We start from the raw sequence: 16,564 nt of genomic DNA, 5'->3' as shown, positions 1-16,564 counted from the left end.
CCCACCTTTTCTGCATACAAATCCAAAAAGAAGATAACAAAGAGCTCTTCTAGCATCATATGCACCTAACCTTTCTTGCTATAATTTTTGCTATCAATTACACTTGACTTGCAAATCCCCATTGATGTTGGTGCCTAACAACCATCCTAGAGGAACTATATACATGGATGCATTGCAGAAAGAATTTAGAATTTGGTAGGATATCCTTGGAGATATGATTAGGTTTGTGGGTTCAAATTGTTCCTTGCTTTTTACCATTCATTGACATAACATGAAAAAAGTCCACAACTTTGTTGCTATAGAAAAGATGATACATTTTTATAAATTACATACATTAGCTTCTTCTTCTTTCTTTTCCCTTCATGTTATTGTGTTTTTACAGTCACAAATAAATGAATAAATAATAACCTAAACACTACACTGACTGCAGTAATTAACTTGAGAAGGATGTCCAGTAAAAAAAAAACCACAACCACTTCATTTCAAACCTGCAAAATGCCATCAAAACTGTTTTCATCAGAAGAAGTAGAAATCCTATTCAACATCATCTCATTCTCATCATCGTTAAAGTCAGAAACACTATCTTGTAATGTCATCAAAAGATGATCAGTACTAAAACCCATTGAAGGTTTTGATTTTGGAACAATGGGTACTGCAGTTTCACCAACAAGCATTTGCACAACTGATCTCATTGTAGGTCTAGAATGTTGGTCAGGATGTGAACAAACTAGACCCACCAAAAGAATTTTCCTCATTTCTTCTATATCAAACTCAGTACCAAGCCTAAGATCACCTGCACTGACCAGCCTTTCTTCTCTATGTAAACTCCATACCCAATCCACCAAATTACTACTACCGCCGCCATTTTTACCACCACCACCTACATTGTTGTTAGCTTCTTTCTGAATGGGTCTTCTCCCTGTTGCAACCTCAAGAATTACAGCACCAAAACTAAAAACATCCGTCTTCTCGGTAGCTTTACCAGTTAAGAGATATTCAGGAGCCAAATACCCCATTGTGCCTGCAGTTACAGTTGCAACAGGAGATTTATCATGTTCAACTTGTCGCGCTAAACCGAAATCACCTAGTTTTCCATTAAACCCTTCATCAAGCATAATGTTACTAGTCTTAACATCTCTATGAATAACCTGGTTCTCGCATTCTTGGTGTAAATAAGCCAATGCAGATGCAACACCAATAAGAATTTTCCTTCTTTGAATCCATTGCAACACAAATCTTGACTCAAACAATGCTTTATCTAAACTCCCATTAGCCATAAAATCATAAACAAGTAAGATTTCACCTTTCTCATGACACCATCCTTGAAGGCTTAGAAGATTTCTATGCCTTAATGTTCCGATTATTGACAACTCTGATAGAAATTCTTCTTTCCCTTGACCACCATTATGACTGCACTTTTTAACAGCAACCAATTGTCCTGTCTCTGGAAGTATGCCTTTATAAACTGTACCAAATGCACCATGACCAATAACTCTCACAGGACTAAATGTCCTGGTTGCCAATTTCAGGTCTTTGTAGCTGAATTCTCTAGGAGTTCTAATGATTTCTGATGTCAAATACTCAGATTTCTTCACTGATTTGAACTTTTTAGAGAAAACCCATATCAAAACACCTGCAAATATCACAAAAACAAATGCACTTGCTGTTACTACACCTGCAACTGCACCAGGACCTTTTTTACATAGCTGGTTATGACAATTTGATGAAGATTCATGGTTTTCAGTATCTGAAGGAGGCAATGAAGGTGGTGTTGATGATGGATTAGAAGAATTCTCAATCGGTACATAAAAACTAGTCCTTGGTGGTGGTGGTGGTGGTGGTGCTGCTGATGAAATTGCACCAACACCAGCACCAGGACCAGAGAGAGGAGCAGGACTAGAATTAGAATCAGATTTTCCGTGGAATGAAGAAGAGAAACTCCACCAATCAATTGTATGAATCTCTGTACTTCCTTGAGTTGAAGCAGAAAAACCCACAAACATGAAATCATTGACATACTGGTCCAAATCAAGATGGAATGATAACAATGGATCAACTGGATGAAGAGTAGAATAAGAAACAGAGACATTAAAAACTTTAGTTTCACCATCATATTCAATCCAAGCATTAATCAAATCCCCACTTTTAATATCAATATCAATAGAACCCAAATCACCAACTGGAGTAGAAACCAAATCATTTAGATCCAAACCCACATGATTCCCATTAATATCATTAAACTCAACATCCATTAATGTATCAAACTCAACTGCAACAAAAAAAGAAGAAGCAGTAGTAAAAGAAGAAATCCCAGAAATTTTCTCTTTATCTTGATTATTCAACAACCCAAGAAACCCACCAGCATCACCAATTGTTTGATCATCTGAAGATATCACAAAAGCTAATCCACCACCAATTGATGATGGGTTTAGATTCTTAACAGAGAATGTGAAGAATGATGAGAAAGTTAAGAAATTAGGTGTTTTTCCTGGTTCCTGTTTGAATCTAACTGGTTTACTGTAAAGAAGTCTCCCAGAACCAGAATTAGGAACAGGGAGATCAAGTGATAGACTAATTGTTCCATTGTTAAGATGTGCATCTCCTAATAACTTCAAACTTGTTAATGATAATGTACCGAAATCAAATACTGTACTTGAAGAATCACTCTTACTAGTAGCATGGACTAGAACTAAAGCTAGTACTACTAGTAATTGAGGGATGAGGATAATGGGTTTCAACATTGTCAAATTCTTTGAGAACCCATTAGTTGCAGAGAGATGATGAGCTCAAGGAATTGCAGAGAGAGAGAGAGAGAGAGATAAATGATGATGATGGAGATGAAAAGGAAGAGGAGGAGGATGGAAAAAGGATCCGAAGCAGCAGAGTGATGAAGACAGGTGGTGGGTTGATGACACGTGTCTATTCGAACGGTTAAATCTTTGGAGAGAGAAAGAATAGACTCTTTGTTTTGGAGTCAGAAGAGATAGAGAGAGTGAGAATGAATTAAGAATGAGAAAATGCGAAGTTTGATACACGTGAGTTTAGTCAGCAACAATGGGAGATGAGAAAGTGCTGCTAATGTAATGCGTAAGTAATGACTTGGTTTGTTTTTGTTTTTCACTAATAATTGAGTGAGGAGCCTCGTTAGTATGTTCGGCGACTCAAAGTAGAAGTGTTTCTGCTGTTTCGGAGATGGAAATAGTTTTTCAGAAATCGGAAATAACAGTCAGCACAAAAATTTGAGGAACCTTATTAGTGTGTTTGGCGGTTTTAGCATAAGTGCCTTGGCTTCTCCAAAAAATAAAAATAGTTTTTCAGAAGTTAGAAATAAAATCTCGAGGAATTTATTACGGTGTTTGGCAACTTAATCGGACGTGCTTTGGCTGTTCCAAAGACGGGAATAGTTTTCAGAACTCGGAGACTCGGAAATAACTATTCCACGAATCTTATTATCGTTTTCGGATACTTAAGCATAACTGTTCTGGCCGTTCCAAAAAAACAAAAGCAGTTTTTTAATAAAAACTTTGCCGTTAATGAATTTTCAATTCACTCGGAATTGATGTCATATATTATTGGCTAAACCTATATAAATTGGAGTGTAAAAACAGCTCATCAAGGATATAAATTGCGCCAAATGAGTACATAGATGGCTGCGAGAAGAACACACAATCACAAGTGTACGAGTATGATGCTGATGAGTAGTAGTAGTAGTAGTGTAATGTTGTGAGTTGGTAGTAGTGGTGGTGGGTGCGTGTAGTACACTCAGAGTGTGCTTTACGCGTACAATTGTCCTCCGGCCCTATGGACTACTAGGCTAGGCCCCTCAATGTGCTTCAGTTCATTCATTCACGAGTCATTCGTGGATAAGTTGGTTGTTTAAGTTTCTTTCATTTAGGTCGGCTGTGTTGGTGGCTTTTTTCTGTGTATGTGTGTGTGTCACTTTAAGTGTCTCTTCATCCTCTTCCTTTCTCTAGGATCACGTGGTCGTGAGGACTTTCATAATCCTCCTCCTTTTGCTTCTTATCTTTTCTCCAAACTTAACAGTAAATTTCTTTGTCAGGAGGATCGGATCACTGTAAAAAACTTGCCGACCCGCAACATAAAACAATCATTCAAATCAGGTCTCAAATTGACATTTTCTATTACCCAAAATACAAATTGAATACAAAGTTCGTTTCAGATGGGAATTTAGTTTCAGACCGAGTCATGTAATGTAACTAGCATACATTCTACTTGTAGTGCTGCTGATCTCGTAAATGACACATCTCTGTAGGCGATGATGACGCCTCGGCTGATAATATTCAATTGAGAGATCAGAGAGGCAGATAAGTTTTAGAACATAAAAAAAATTGTTACAGTCTTACAAACCAGACCGACAGTTAAACCTCCTTTTTCATTCTGGATTCAAGAACAGTAAATAACTACACTATTTAAAACAAGTCAGACAGCAGCAGCCACCAACTCTTGTAAGTTTTTATTTATTTCTCCATCGCATCAACATCCCACTGAATCCGAGTCCACTTACTTGACCATCTCTCTCAACTTCTCTTCAGTATTATCAGCTATAGTTATTAAGGCTATACTTTTCTCGTTTGCAGTTCCACCAACTAACATTACATCTCTTTCCTGTGTGTAGCACTACATCACCTTTTGCAACGGTTACCTGTAATTGCTGTTATTCACTAGTATTTTGTTTCCGAAAATATCCTGGGAGATATCCACTGTTTAGAATGGAATGTGTAGAGAGAGAGGTCAGATTCAACACTATCCAAGCTCACAAGTTGGTGGTGGTGGTACCATAACTGGTGGGGACTCGTCATCTGTTCTTCACAGTCATGCGCCCATCAATCCATCCACATTCTACGGTAACGTGAGAACGATCTGGCTGTGTGGATGCACATGCTGACTGACTGACTGACTGGCTCAATGCAAAACAGTGAAAATGATAAAACAAAGCACAGATAGAAGATTAATACCAGATGATAGAGAGTGAAAATGCTAAAATTATTAAATAAATAACTCCTTTTTAAGCAACACTTCTTTCTTTCTCCTCTCCCAAACTTCTTCCTATTCTGTAGTTTTTTTCCATCATATCACCTTTCATAATCTACAAGATACAACAAATATTGCATATACTGACTAGTACAAGCACTTTCAGACAAAAGAATGGACTCCCAAAAAAAAAAGAAACAGAATATGAAAGAAACATCTCTTCCTATTTTTTGAAGGTTACAAAAAAAACACTAATATACAAGAGTCGTGCGAGTATATACACGTTGTCGAGCAACATGATGCCTCACCACGGCCATCCAACCCCACCAGATCCAAAAACCCTACTACTGAAAAGTTTCAGCGTTTCTCCCCCTGCTACCTGCCTATGTCCCCTCCTCTCCAACACGGATCCTCTTCTCTCATCATCATCACACTCCCAACCTGCCCACCATATCGTTCTGCAGTGGAGGCTGCGTAATGCATTTTTATGGCCGCAACGGGATCTGAAACCCCTCCCACAAGGATCCCACCACCACCCATCACGTTCAACATTCCCACCACACCTCTCCCTTGAATTTGCTGCTGCTGCAAGTTTTCACACCCATTTGCTTTCTGTAACTGGGGGAACATATCATTCCTTTGCTTCATCACATCCTTGGAACCATCATGGCTTCTGTACACCTTACGATAATCTGCCAAACCCCTACTACTATTATTATTACTACTGCTACTATTGTTATGATGATGACTACTAGCACTACTAACAACATCCTTCGTCGGATAAACTGATACACTTCCCAAATTCCGGTCCTTACTCTTCAACATTGTCTGCTGCTGCTTATCAACACATGAAGATGTGGTAGAGAAATCACTAAATGCTACTGTCGGATATTTTGAAAACAAAATGGCAGAATCAGGTGGTATAGACGGAAGTCCCATCTGTATTTTGTTACCATCCCAGAAACCGTAACTCCGCATAGGGTATTCACTAGCTCCATAATGATTGCCTGTTGCATCATGCTTCAACGGCGAAGGAACTCCTTCATTCGCATGACCATTGATGAGCTTCAAGTTGGATGATGACTTGCTACTGCTCAATTTAGGGGTTTCAATCTTACTGTCAGTCAACTGATTTGTAGTCAGTGGAGATGACAATGGAACAGGCGACGGATGGCTAAGAATCTGGCCAAAGAGTTTCACATCACCATTCCTACGAGAATGCTCTTCTGTATCAGAACTACTACGAGAACGAGATCTTGATCTTTGCTCATGACCACCTCTAACAAGAAGTGGCATCTCAGACAACAACCTTGGGGCTTTTAAAGCATCGCCTGTATCATGATAAAGACCATGTAAAATCTGGTTAGACTCCGCAGCCCCATTGATCTCTTTCTTATTCAGTACCTTGAGTGGGTATCCTCTGAGAATCTGGGAGGACTCAACCTGGTTCAGTGTGCCATTTCCTAATAACTGTGGCTGATAAGCATCATCATTTTCAGATCTCTGACGCTTCCTTTTCTCAAAATTAAGTGTGGATGATGGCGTGGACTTCCCAAGATGGCCCTCAGAATGAGCAGAGACGGAATCCCTCGGACACAAATTTGCTGAGACGGATGGAAAATTCTCCTTCTGCTGCCAAAACATGACCGGAGGGGCCTGCCCAGAAGAAATCAGGTCTCGAGAATTCTCGCTATGGTAGTTGGGAGTCAGACAAATGCCTGGGGTGACAACTCCGTTTATCTTAGATTCTGGTACACTGCTATACGCACTACTTCTATTGCTTTTAATATCTACACCAGCATCCTTCACATATTGACCATCTCCGCCACCATTATGCAACTTTATGGATGATTCTGCAGTTATCTCAGCAGATGCCACAGGGATGACCTTGAGTTGTTCTGCTGGTGCAGTATCATCATGTAGAGAAACAGGCTGACTAACTCCATGTTCTTTTACAGTTTCAGCAGTAAAACTAGCACCTTCGTGGGCTTGAACAGGAAACTCACAACTTAATGTAGCTTCTTTCACCACTCCATTGCACTGCACAATCTTCTCGGTTGCCATAACTTTTCCTTCTGGCGTGACCATAGCCTGAAAATCATCTGGAACTTCCCTCCTAGGATCACTATCCCCATAATCTGATTGCTCCGTGTCACATAATTTGTGATGTTCAGCAAGAGTATGAGTGGTCTTATCACGCTCTAATGCTTTATCATCAGTGTTTGCCACAGACAGCGGTAAGTCCACATCCATCTTTGTACAGTATTGAAGGCTGCATATTGCAGACTCAATTTCCATACCACAAGCATCTTCTGTGTCACTTCTTCCTCCATTATCATCACTAAGTAGTGTCCCTGCATTGTCCGACCCAGGCTGAATTAAATCCAGCCCAAGAGACTTCCGAGCCTTACTGAAGAATATTCTGCACTGATCCCTTGATTTAGTTCTAACACACCTGGAGATCTTCGAAAAATTCTTACTGTAAGACCTGAAGGCCCTAATAAAAACCAACTTCTCTTCATCTGTCCAATCCACAGAATCAAATTCCCCACAGCTTTCATCTGAACAGGCTTCTTGACAATAAATTTTCTGCATAACCTCAGGAGTAAGAGAGCAATCATCAGCTACCAAATTCCTCCTTCGGAACTTCCAGTCCAGACAACCCTCTACGTGGTCTATGGAACTTGTGATACAAGAACTCACTGCTTCAGAAGACAAAGCACCACAGATGCCAGCCAAAACATCTGCAGCTACAACTTCCCTCTCATTCCCCAACATGTCTGAAGTGCTCGACTTGCTAACCGCGGCAAAATCAGAGGATGATGACGCTTTATACTCACAATGTCGTAACAAGAATGGCCTACCAGCACTGGACTGTTGAGTCTTCTCACTGTCATCAGCATGAGATGCCACCATTGAAGCTGCTCCCAACACATCAAGAGACACTGCATTTGCTTCACGATTCCACTTCTGACCTGATGTCATAAGGTACGTATTTGGAAGATCTCCCACTTGCTTTCTAGAATCCATCTTTTTCTTTATTTTTTCAAAACTTTCTGACTTATGGTTCTTGTAGTAGAACTCAACGCAATCGGCCGTGGTCTTGTGAGTAAGACAGGAAGCAATTCTATTGAAGTCCTTCCCAAAAGCAGCAAGCTTCTCCAAAAATACTTCCTTCTCTTCGGGGGTCCATGGGTTGACCATAACCCTTTCTTTCTCAACGGAAAGAGGATCCTCAACTAAGCCATTATTTGAAACAAACATTGAGGATTTCCTTTGTTTCTCATCCAAAATTAACGCTGGCATCTTCAGACTAGATCGATGAACCTTCACTCGAGAATCTGACAAAAGTTTGCTGGTAAAATCAACGATATTTGCAGACGGAACTAAAGTCGAATTACCTGATGCAGAGTAGAAACGTCTTACAAACAAGGCAATCCAACAATTTAAAAATAAAGATGCAAAAGCTTAAAAAAAAAAAGAAGAAGAAGAAGAAGAGAGAGAGTAGCATAATCACATAAAATTATGGAAAATCACAGGGCAGTAAAAAAAAGCTTTATACAATAGCAGGCATGAACAAAGCTCATACCAGGAGAAGTGAAACGAGACCGGATGGATGACCGATGCTTCTGTTGCCCATTGTGTAAAAATTTCAAACTGGAATCCACTCGTTTCTGTGACTTCAATTTACACTTCCTCACTGAAAGCAAATGCATGTCTTCTTTCCACATGTGTTGAAGTGCCCTGTATTTGAGAGTAAGGGCTCTCTCTTTGAATCGCTGTAAACGCATTCTCGCCCTGACCTTTTCTTTAAGGATCACATTGTTCTGCTGGCATGAATCAAGATTCACTTCCCGTTTCTCAAGTTCAGGTCCATCAGCAGGCAATAAATTATTAAATACCTCACAAGCATTTCTTGCAGAATCCTTATTAGCTGCCAAAATTGCTTCAACTAGTTTCTCATGATCGTGGTTATGTCCAACCAACTCAGAGGAAGCATCACAGAAGGTACTCATTTCATTTACTGATTTAGTATCACCAATACAAAGTTCATCCTTGGACTTCTTCTCAGCGGAAGGCAAATTATTTTTTTCAGGCGACCTGCAACTTAATTCTTCAACAAGAGCAACAAAGTTGCCCTGCTTCTCTTTCTTTGCAAGTGATGTAAAATCTGTTTTCCCTGTAGATTGTTCAACAAACTTTGATGTAGCAGATCCTGGACTGTCAATCTCATCCTCTACTTCAGCATGACTTTCTCTCATAATATCATCACATAAGGTCTTTTCTGAGTGCAAATCATCTGAGGATACAACTTGCAATGGCTTCAGGAGAACTTTAGAATCTGCACCAACTACTTCATAAGATTTTACTCCAGAATTTAGCTGCAACGCATCAGTTGTGGCTGGACTAACACTGACTGTATCAGGTTCAGAATTCAATTGCTTGAGTTCATTTTCGAACTTATCAATTTCTCCTTCTGTCTTTTCTACTGCTTTCAAAAATTCACTCTTTAGCAAAAGCAACTTATTCATGACAGTAGACCTCAAATAGTTGGAATCCCCGGAGTTCACGTCTTCTGGTTGCGTCAGATCACTAAGCAGAGAGTTCAAGTTTAAAGGCGGAGTAAGCTCTAGATGCTGTAGATTTACTGAAAACCCCTCGACAAAATTCAGAAATCCACAACTAGGTGAACCTCTTGAACTACTTGTCTGATTATCATTTCTTTCACAGTTGAGGAGATGCTTATCCTCGGGACCTGTTAACAAATACCCACAATTGCTAATCAGAAACGCTATGTCAGGGTGACAATCAGAAACCTAAAATTGTTATATCATACAGGACATATTTGAAGTACTACGAATTATTGACCCAGAAGATAGAGTAGAGTCAATATGACGCAATAACCTTATGGACGAGAAAATATCCTACAACCATAAATCACATACAGATTTCCACCAGGTACAACAAACTAATTCTGCTAACAGACAAATTAAAATAGCACAAACACATGACAAAAGTCGCTAAAGATATAATATATATATATATAGCTTACCAGCATCAAAGACACTGTTAGCAGATAAAATTGTTGAAGAGAAGGCAACAGGGGGGACAACCAAGCAGGCCCATAACCGGGAAGGAAAAAAAAAAGGACAAGGAAAGCATTCCAAACTTCAAAACTCATGATACAAACACTAAATGAACAAGGGAGGGGGAGAAATGAACTATCCTATACATCTTTCCTGTAATATATGTACAAGCTAAACATAATGAAATCTGCATCGCCCAAAGCCCGTTATAAATTAAACGTTGTAGGTGTTTTCTTGATAAGAGCAAAAGAAACTTAAAGACAAAAACTGAAAAGAGAGATTGATGACATTTTAGAAGAATGTCATATCAATGTTAAATCACATGTCAACAACCTAAAATGGATACTTTGACACAATGGCTCAACAGTCACACACAAGGAACGCAACATGTAAATACCAGGTGTCCAATAAATTAGAAAGTAAACCACGTCATACAATAGTGACATGGGGACACATATTGGAGTAGTTCTCAGCAAATGCATTGCTTAAAAGCTAGGCGAAGCCACAAACTGAAACTAAAGAAACAGGTTCAAATATTTCAAATAAAATGTCATTAATTATTAATAGCTAATATGGCTGAGTTTATCTATGCAACAAACATGGGACCACGGAATAGAAAAAAAAAAGAGTTCCTTGGAGCCTTTTGAAAATCTGTCTTACAAAAAATTACAGAAAAAATTGAAGGTATAATCGTACTGGATGGGACTTAAGCACGGACTGTGGAACCCTACTTTAAGATGTATAATGAGGAAGTTAAACTGTTAGTCTGTTTTATATTAATCAGAAAGATAACTCCTACATGTTGCTCATATCAAATATGCCACAAGCCCACAACACTCTTTGACAAGCCAAACGACCAGGAACACTAAGGCTTACACCTCACAGGCCCAGCTTGCCATAAAAAACAAGGGTACAGGAAGCTACATGTGATAATAGGATGCCACCACAGAATCCTTAATGGATAGCGTGTGAGAATAATAAGTTAGATAGATTCACTGAAGTCACTAAGCAAAATATAACGCATACTCAGTTGGTTCAACAGTTCAGTGGATTACTAGAGTGGTTCAAAATGGCATAGACAAACAGCGCCTTCATATGATAGCTTCATATAATACACAAGGATTCACTCCTGGAAGACGACAAATAATCATCGGTGACAACCAATATACAATGGAAATAAACAACATTCTCTAGCTGACAAGTGAAAGGCCCGACTTTCATGTATAATGAAACCAAAGTTGTTCAACATCAGTGCATGATAAAGTATATATTTCCAATTTAGAAGGATATTCATGGGACATAGAAACTAATATCACCCAAAAAAAGATCTGCAAAACCTTGTTCAGGGCTCAGTCACCAAACACAGTCAATAAGTTATAGGAAGAACAAATAAGCTCTTATGTCTAAAATGCAAGTGTAAACTGTGTTGATACTTTCTCAGAGACAGTAAAACATACCTTGGGAAGAGCTGCAAGCAAATGAAGATGGTGTTGGAGGAGATGAACATTCTGACAAGCCTGTGAGTCTAGGGCTCGTATCAGAGCTTGTTATTACTATGGTTGGAGTGGGTCTTTTGCTATTTGCATTCTCATCAGGCTTCTCGGCAGATTTCTCAACAGGATTCTCGTCAGGCTTCTCAGCAGATTTCTCAACAGGATTCTCATCAGGCAACTCCTCGGGCAAGTCTTTTAGACTTGAAGCATCTTCAAGAACAAGCTCTTGCTCAGACTGTGTTCCAGTAGACCTCAGCACTTCCTGCAGAGAAGGAAAGAGGAGATAAAAGATGAGTATCCAACAAACATAAGTTAATATGCGAAAAAAAAAAAAACAAAGACTGGAAACACATTTCTTTTTGGTCAACAAATAGAATTGATTAAGCCGTTTGCTTACATAGAATTCCTTCTCGACAGGCTTCTCCTCAGTTTTCTCAACAGGTTCTTCAACAGAGTTCTCCACAAGTTTTTCTACAGGTTTCTCAACAAACTTCTCCACAAATTTTTGAACTAACTTCTCTGCAGGTTTTTCAACAGACTTCTCCACAAGTTTTTCAACAGGTTGTTGAACAGGGTTTTCAGCAGGCTTCCGTTCAGGGACTTCAACTTTCTGTTTCTCATACTTGGCCAACCCTTGCCCCCATCCCAGCCGTGGTTTCTTCCTTGGACATGTTTCATCGTTCAAAGAAGTTGGTAAATCACCAGATGTCTCCACTGAAGGAGAGCGAAGTGGAGTCACTCTTCCAGGATGCAACTCAGTCTTACCTTCATCTGAATCTGTTCTGATGCTCCTTGAGCTACTTGAATGGCTGAAACCCGAACCTCTGGAAGATAAGCTGCTAGAACGATTCCATTTTGAACGTTTCCACGGGATCGATCCTCCCAAAGAATGGTCTCTCTCATATCTGTGGCCTGTTCCCAAGGCATCCAAACCACCCATCTTATCATGCTCATCTCTGAAGGGATGTGGATCCAAGAGAGTATTTTCAGCATCAGAATGATGATGAGATGTTATAATATCACTGACTGACCTTTGAGTAGTTAAATCATGGTGCCGTCCAAAAGGGTTAAACGAGACATCGCCTCCAGATTCCCGTGGATGTCCTCTCCACTCTCGTGGACTCCCATGGATGATAGATCCTCTTACTTCTCGGCTGCTTCTTCCATACTTGGACTCTCCCCCACGAGAACTAAAAGATCTGAAACTACTCTCATCTTCCACCATCCTCTCACTAGACCTTGATGGTGTACATCCATAACCAGATTCCTCAGGAAAAATTTGATATCCACCTTGCTTACCATGAACTTCACACAGAAAAAAAAAAAAAAAAAGTCAAAAATCAACAACAAATTAAACAAAGCCAAATTTCATAACAATCTCTAGAAAGCACAAACCAAACCAAACCAAAAACATGTATTCCTACACAAACCCAGATCTCTAACAGTAAGAAGAAGAAAAAAAAGTCAAAAACCAGATTTTCAATTAACAGTTGGTTTCAGTAGTTTTCAATAGCAGGGGCAGATCCAACTAAACCCATGAGAGTCAACAACCTCAACTGCCCCCGCCGCCCATCAAATTTCAGTTAAATTTGAAACCCTAATTTCTCAGAAAAAAGAGAGAAAAAAAACCAGAAAAATTAATCAAACAAATTATCAAACAAACATACCTAATGGTCTTCGAAAATCCTCGTTACCACCTCCCCATCGAGTAAAATCCCCACCTCTATGTCCTCCAACTCCTCCTAGATGAGGGTCACCTCCTCCGCCTCTCCATCTTGAATTTACAGAATCCAATCTATCATACTTCTTCTCTTTGAAGAAATCTTTTCGATCCCAAGTTGAGGGTTCCGGCGGCATGAAATATAAATTACCTCTATAACATGGGGCAACACAATTAATTGTTCTTCGTCAACGCCCCAATAACATTAAGTTATATACTATGAACCCTAAATTAAAATATCTGCCCACACCTTTAAATAACACCTTCAAGGTTTCTAATCCCAGATCCAAACTACTGTTAAACCTTTTTTGTGCCCTAAATAAGATAAATATGAGAGAATAAATTAAGGAAACAAAAACCAAAAGAAAACCTAATAAATTCTTCAATCACAGGCTGCTTCTGGTGGTGGTGGTGGTGGTGATATCACGGCGGCATTAATCAGAAAATTCAATCTTCTTCGTCTTCTTTGTGGCCGCTGCATAAATTATCCCTCCTCTCTTCTGTTCTCTGCCTTTTTTTTTTTTTCTATATCTCTCTCTCTACTCTATCTTACTTTTTCTTTAATTTAATTTCCCCCTTTCTTTTTGATTTACGGTTATGTCCTTTGCTTTCTTCGTAAATTACAAGGTGTTCACTTTCGGGGCTGTGATTACGTTTATGCCCTTGTTTTTGTTGACTGTGGTTACTGTGGTCACGGGACAGTATGACCCAGTTCTGGATTGCTGGCCTACGTGCTGGCCATCAAAGATATGGCTTTTTATTTATTTTTGGAAAGTAAATTCGGGGACCGTATTGCTTGGGGTTGGGGCATGAAGCTACAATGCCAGCCAGCTCTTTTAGACATGGAGAGGAGGCTTTTGGAACTTGGAGCGTGAGCTTGTGACTTAGGGCTGCGCACAAACCGCACCGAAACCGCAAACCGCACCGAAACCGCATCGAACCGATGATCCAACGGTCGGTCACGGTTTTCATTTTAATAACCGTTAGATTTACGGTTCGGTGAACGGTTCCACCCATAACCGCACCGAACAACCGATTAGTAGGGACCGTCGATTAGTTTTTATCCTGATTAATACTAGTCGTCTAGATTAAAGCCTCCACCATATATATTCTGGAAACCCTAATCTCTTCGTCATTTTCTCTTCTTCGTTTCTCTTTCTCTTCCTCTCCCTCTTCATTTTCTCTTCAGCCTTCACCTGAATCATCTCAGTCGCCTCCACCACCAGTAGACAGCAGACCACCACCACCTCCATCAAGAGCACCGCCACCTCTATGGCTCTATCTAGTAAGTAAATAGGTCACGGGTTTCGATTGATTTGTTTGTTTTTCAATTTCTAGGGTTTTTTTTTTAATTATTCTTCTGTTAGGACTTAGGGTTTCTTTTATCGAAATCGTTTGCTTGTTGTTTTGTGTTTATCAATCAATTTCTTTTGTCAAATCTTATTTTTCTGATTACAGTCATGGATTTTTTATTTTAGGTTTTGGTTGAGTTAAGGGGAGGAATTCAAGGAAGGAGTCCGAAAGATTTCTTAAGGAAGGAGTCTGATTACAGGTAACCTATCTCTCTTGTTCAATCTTCATTTTGACTTGTTCTGGTTTTGATGTAAAATGTTTTGAAAAAATTTTGTTGATTAATGAAGTGATTTATGATCTGTGACTGTGTGAAAAAGGGATTAATTTTTCCTTAAGATTTTGCTTGTGTAATTTTTTGTGTTTAAAGATAAAGATGTATTTAAACATACTCTATAAGGTCTGTTCATACTTGACACTTCAAATCAAACTGATGAGTTTATTAGGTAGGCTTCTGATTTGTGTTTCTTTTTGAATTTGGGTATAACTCCATTAAACCCTTACTAGGGGAGTTTCTAACTCTAAGTGGAGTGTATCTTAGGAGTTAGGATAACTGTTTAGGTTTATTTAAAGCCTACCCTGTGCCACAACTTTATTTTTGTTTTCAAGTTTTACATAGAAAATTCCTTAGAGCATATGAACTGTTTTATTTAGTTAGGTAGCAAATGACTATCACTTTTATTCTCTCCTATTACATCCAAGGTTCGTTTTTGGTTCATTCTTCTAGTTGACATCTATCTATAATCTTAAGCAGTGACACAGGACCAGCATAGAACTGTTTTGTTTGCTTTTAATTAAAATTGAGTTAGATGGCAGGAAGTGTCACTCACATGAAGTGCAGTTTCATTATCAAGTTCAGAATCAGAACTAACTTGCTTGTTTTAAGAAATATGTGTGCTTGTATTAAGAAGTAAGAACTAACTTGTTTACCTTTGGCAGGGCAATGATTGGATCAAGTTCAGCTTCATTATCAAGCTGCAAGATGGAAAATGCATCTCCCTTTCCATCCACTGCAGCTGGTTCTACTGATGTGACACTATCTATAACACCTCAAGTTGATGCTACTCAAGAAACACAAGCTACACAGCAGGCTACACCTACACAGGACCCTGCACCTGAAGTTGTACCTAAGAAGAAGGGGAAAACTAGATCAAAAGTTTGGAATGACTTTACAAGGATCAGCGAAGAAAAAGCACAGTGTAAGCATTGTCACAAGAAATTGCAAGCACATAGTAGAGGAAATGGAACTTCCAGCATGAAAACACATTTAGCCACATGTCCAGAGAATCCCAACAAGAAGCTCAAGGGACAAAAGAGTTTGGTGTTTCCACCACCAAGGCCTGGACAGTCATCACAGCTGGTTGTTGTAAGTTATGACAAGGATATGTGTAGAAGAAGATTGACTGAGTTTGTCGTCATAGATGAACTGCCATTTAGAATTGTAGAAGGAGAAGGGTTTAGAAGATACAGTGAACAGCTTGAACCTAGATTCAAGGTGCCAAGCAGGATGACCATTTACAGAGATCTTTTAATTATGTACAAAGATGAGAAAGAGAAGTTGAAGAAATACTTCAAGGAAAGTAAACAAAGAGTCTCTCTTACAACTGATACATGGACCTCTCCAAACAACTTCAATTATATGTGTGTGACAGTGCACTTTATTGATATCCATTGGAAACTTCAAAAGAGGATCATCCTGTTTTGCTTGATCAAGGGTCATACTGGGGAGGAGATTGGGAAATGCTTGAGAAATGTTTGCTGGATTGGGGTCTAGAAGATCTTTTTGGTGTGACTTTGGACAATGTCAGTGCAAATACTGTCGCAATTGAGTATCTTCAAACCAGTGTCATCAATTGGACAGGAGCAGTAGTGAGAGCTCAATACATGCAGGTATGATTACTTTTCTTAGCTCTATTGATATG

General features: G+C 39.3%; 2 protein-coding genes across 2 annotated transcripts; both read right to left on the bottom strand.

Moving 5' to 3' along the window:
• Window positions 1-261: 261 nt before the first annotated feature.
• LOC113322862 (L-type lectin-domain containing receptor kinase VIII.1-like) lies at window positions 262-2,817 on the bottom strand. Its single transcript, XM_026571036.1, has one exon. It carries the CDS (start codon window positions 2,739-2,741, stop codon window positions 483-485), a length of 2,259 nt encoding a protein of 752 aa, XP_026426821.1. The 5' UTR covers window positions 2,742-2,817; the 3' UTR covers window positions 262-482.
• Window positions 2,818-4,983: 2,166 nt separating this feature from the next.
• LOC113322861 lies at window positions 4,984-13,822 on the bottom strand. The gene is made up of 5 exons (XM_026571035.1): window positions 13,240-13,822; window positions 11,970-12,877; window positions 11,537-11,834; window positions 8,582-9,748; window positions 4,984-8,393 (listed from the first exon to the last, which is right to left on the bottom strand). Exons 1-5 carry the CDS (start codon window positions 13,427-13,429, stop codon window positions 5,368-5,370), a joined length of 5,589 nt encoding a protein of 1,862 aa, XP_026426820.1. The 5' UTR covers window positions 13,430-13,822; the 3' UTR covers window positions 4,984-5,367.
• Window positions 13,823-16,564: the final 2,742 nt, after the last annotated feature.

The sequence above is a fragment of the Papaver somniferum genome, chromosome 11 (assembly GCF_003573695.1).
Source record: "Papaver somniferum cultivar HN1 chromosome 11, ASM357369v1, whole genome shotgun sequence".
Taxonomy (NCBI): domain Eukaryota; kingdom Viridiplantae; phylum Streptophyta; class Magnoliopsida; order Ranunculales; family Papaveraceae; genus Papaver; species Papaver somniferum.
The sequence above is the reverse complement of the archived record's forward strand: the minus strand, read 5'-3'. Positions and strand labels throughout refer to the sequence as shown.

What these genes read in the sequence shown, in the direction of transcription:
- LOC113322862 (XM_026571036.1), bottom strand. Translation starts at nt 2,741, where the DNA reads ATGTTGAAACCCATTATCCTCATCCCTCAATTACTAGTAGTACTAGCT.
- LOC113322861 (XM_026571035.1), bottom strand. Translation starts at nt 13,429, where the DNA reads ATGCCGCCGGAACCCTCAACTTGGGATCGAAAAGATTTCTTCAAAGAG. An exon ending in GGATTTTCGAAGACCATTAG is followed by an intron (nt 12,878 to 13,239) that starts GTATGTTTGTTT and finishes TTCTGTGTGAAG; the next exon opens with TTCATGGTAAGCAAGGTGGA. An exon ending in CTGTCGAGAAGGAATTCTAT is followed by an intron (nt 11,835 to 11,969) that starts GTAAGCAAACGG and finishes CCTTCTCTGCAG; the next exon opens with GAAGTGCTGAGGTCTACTGG.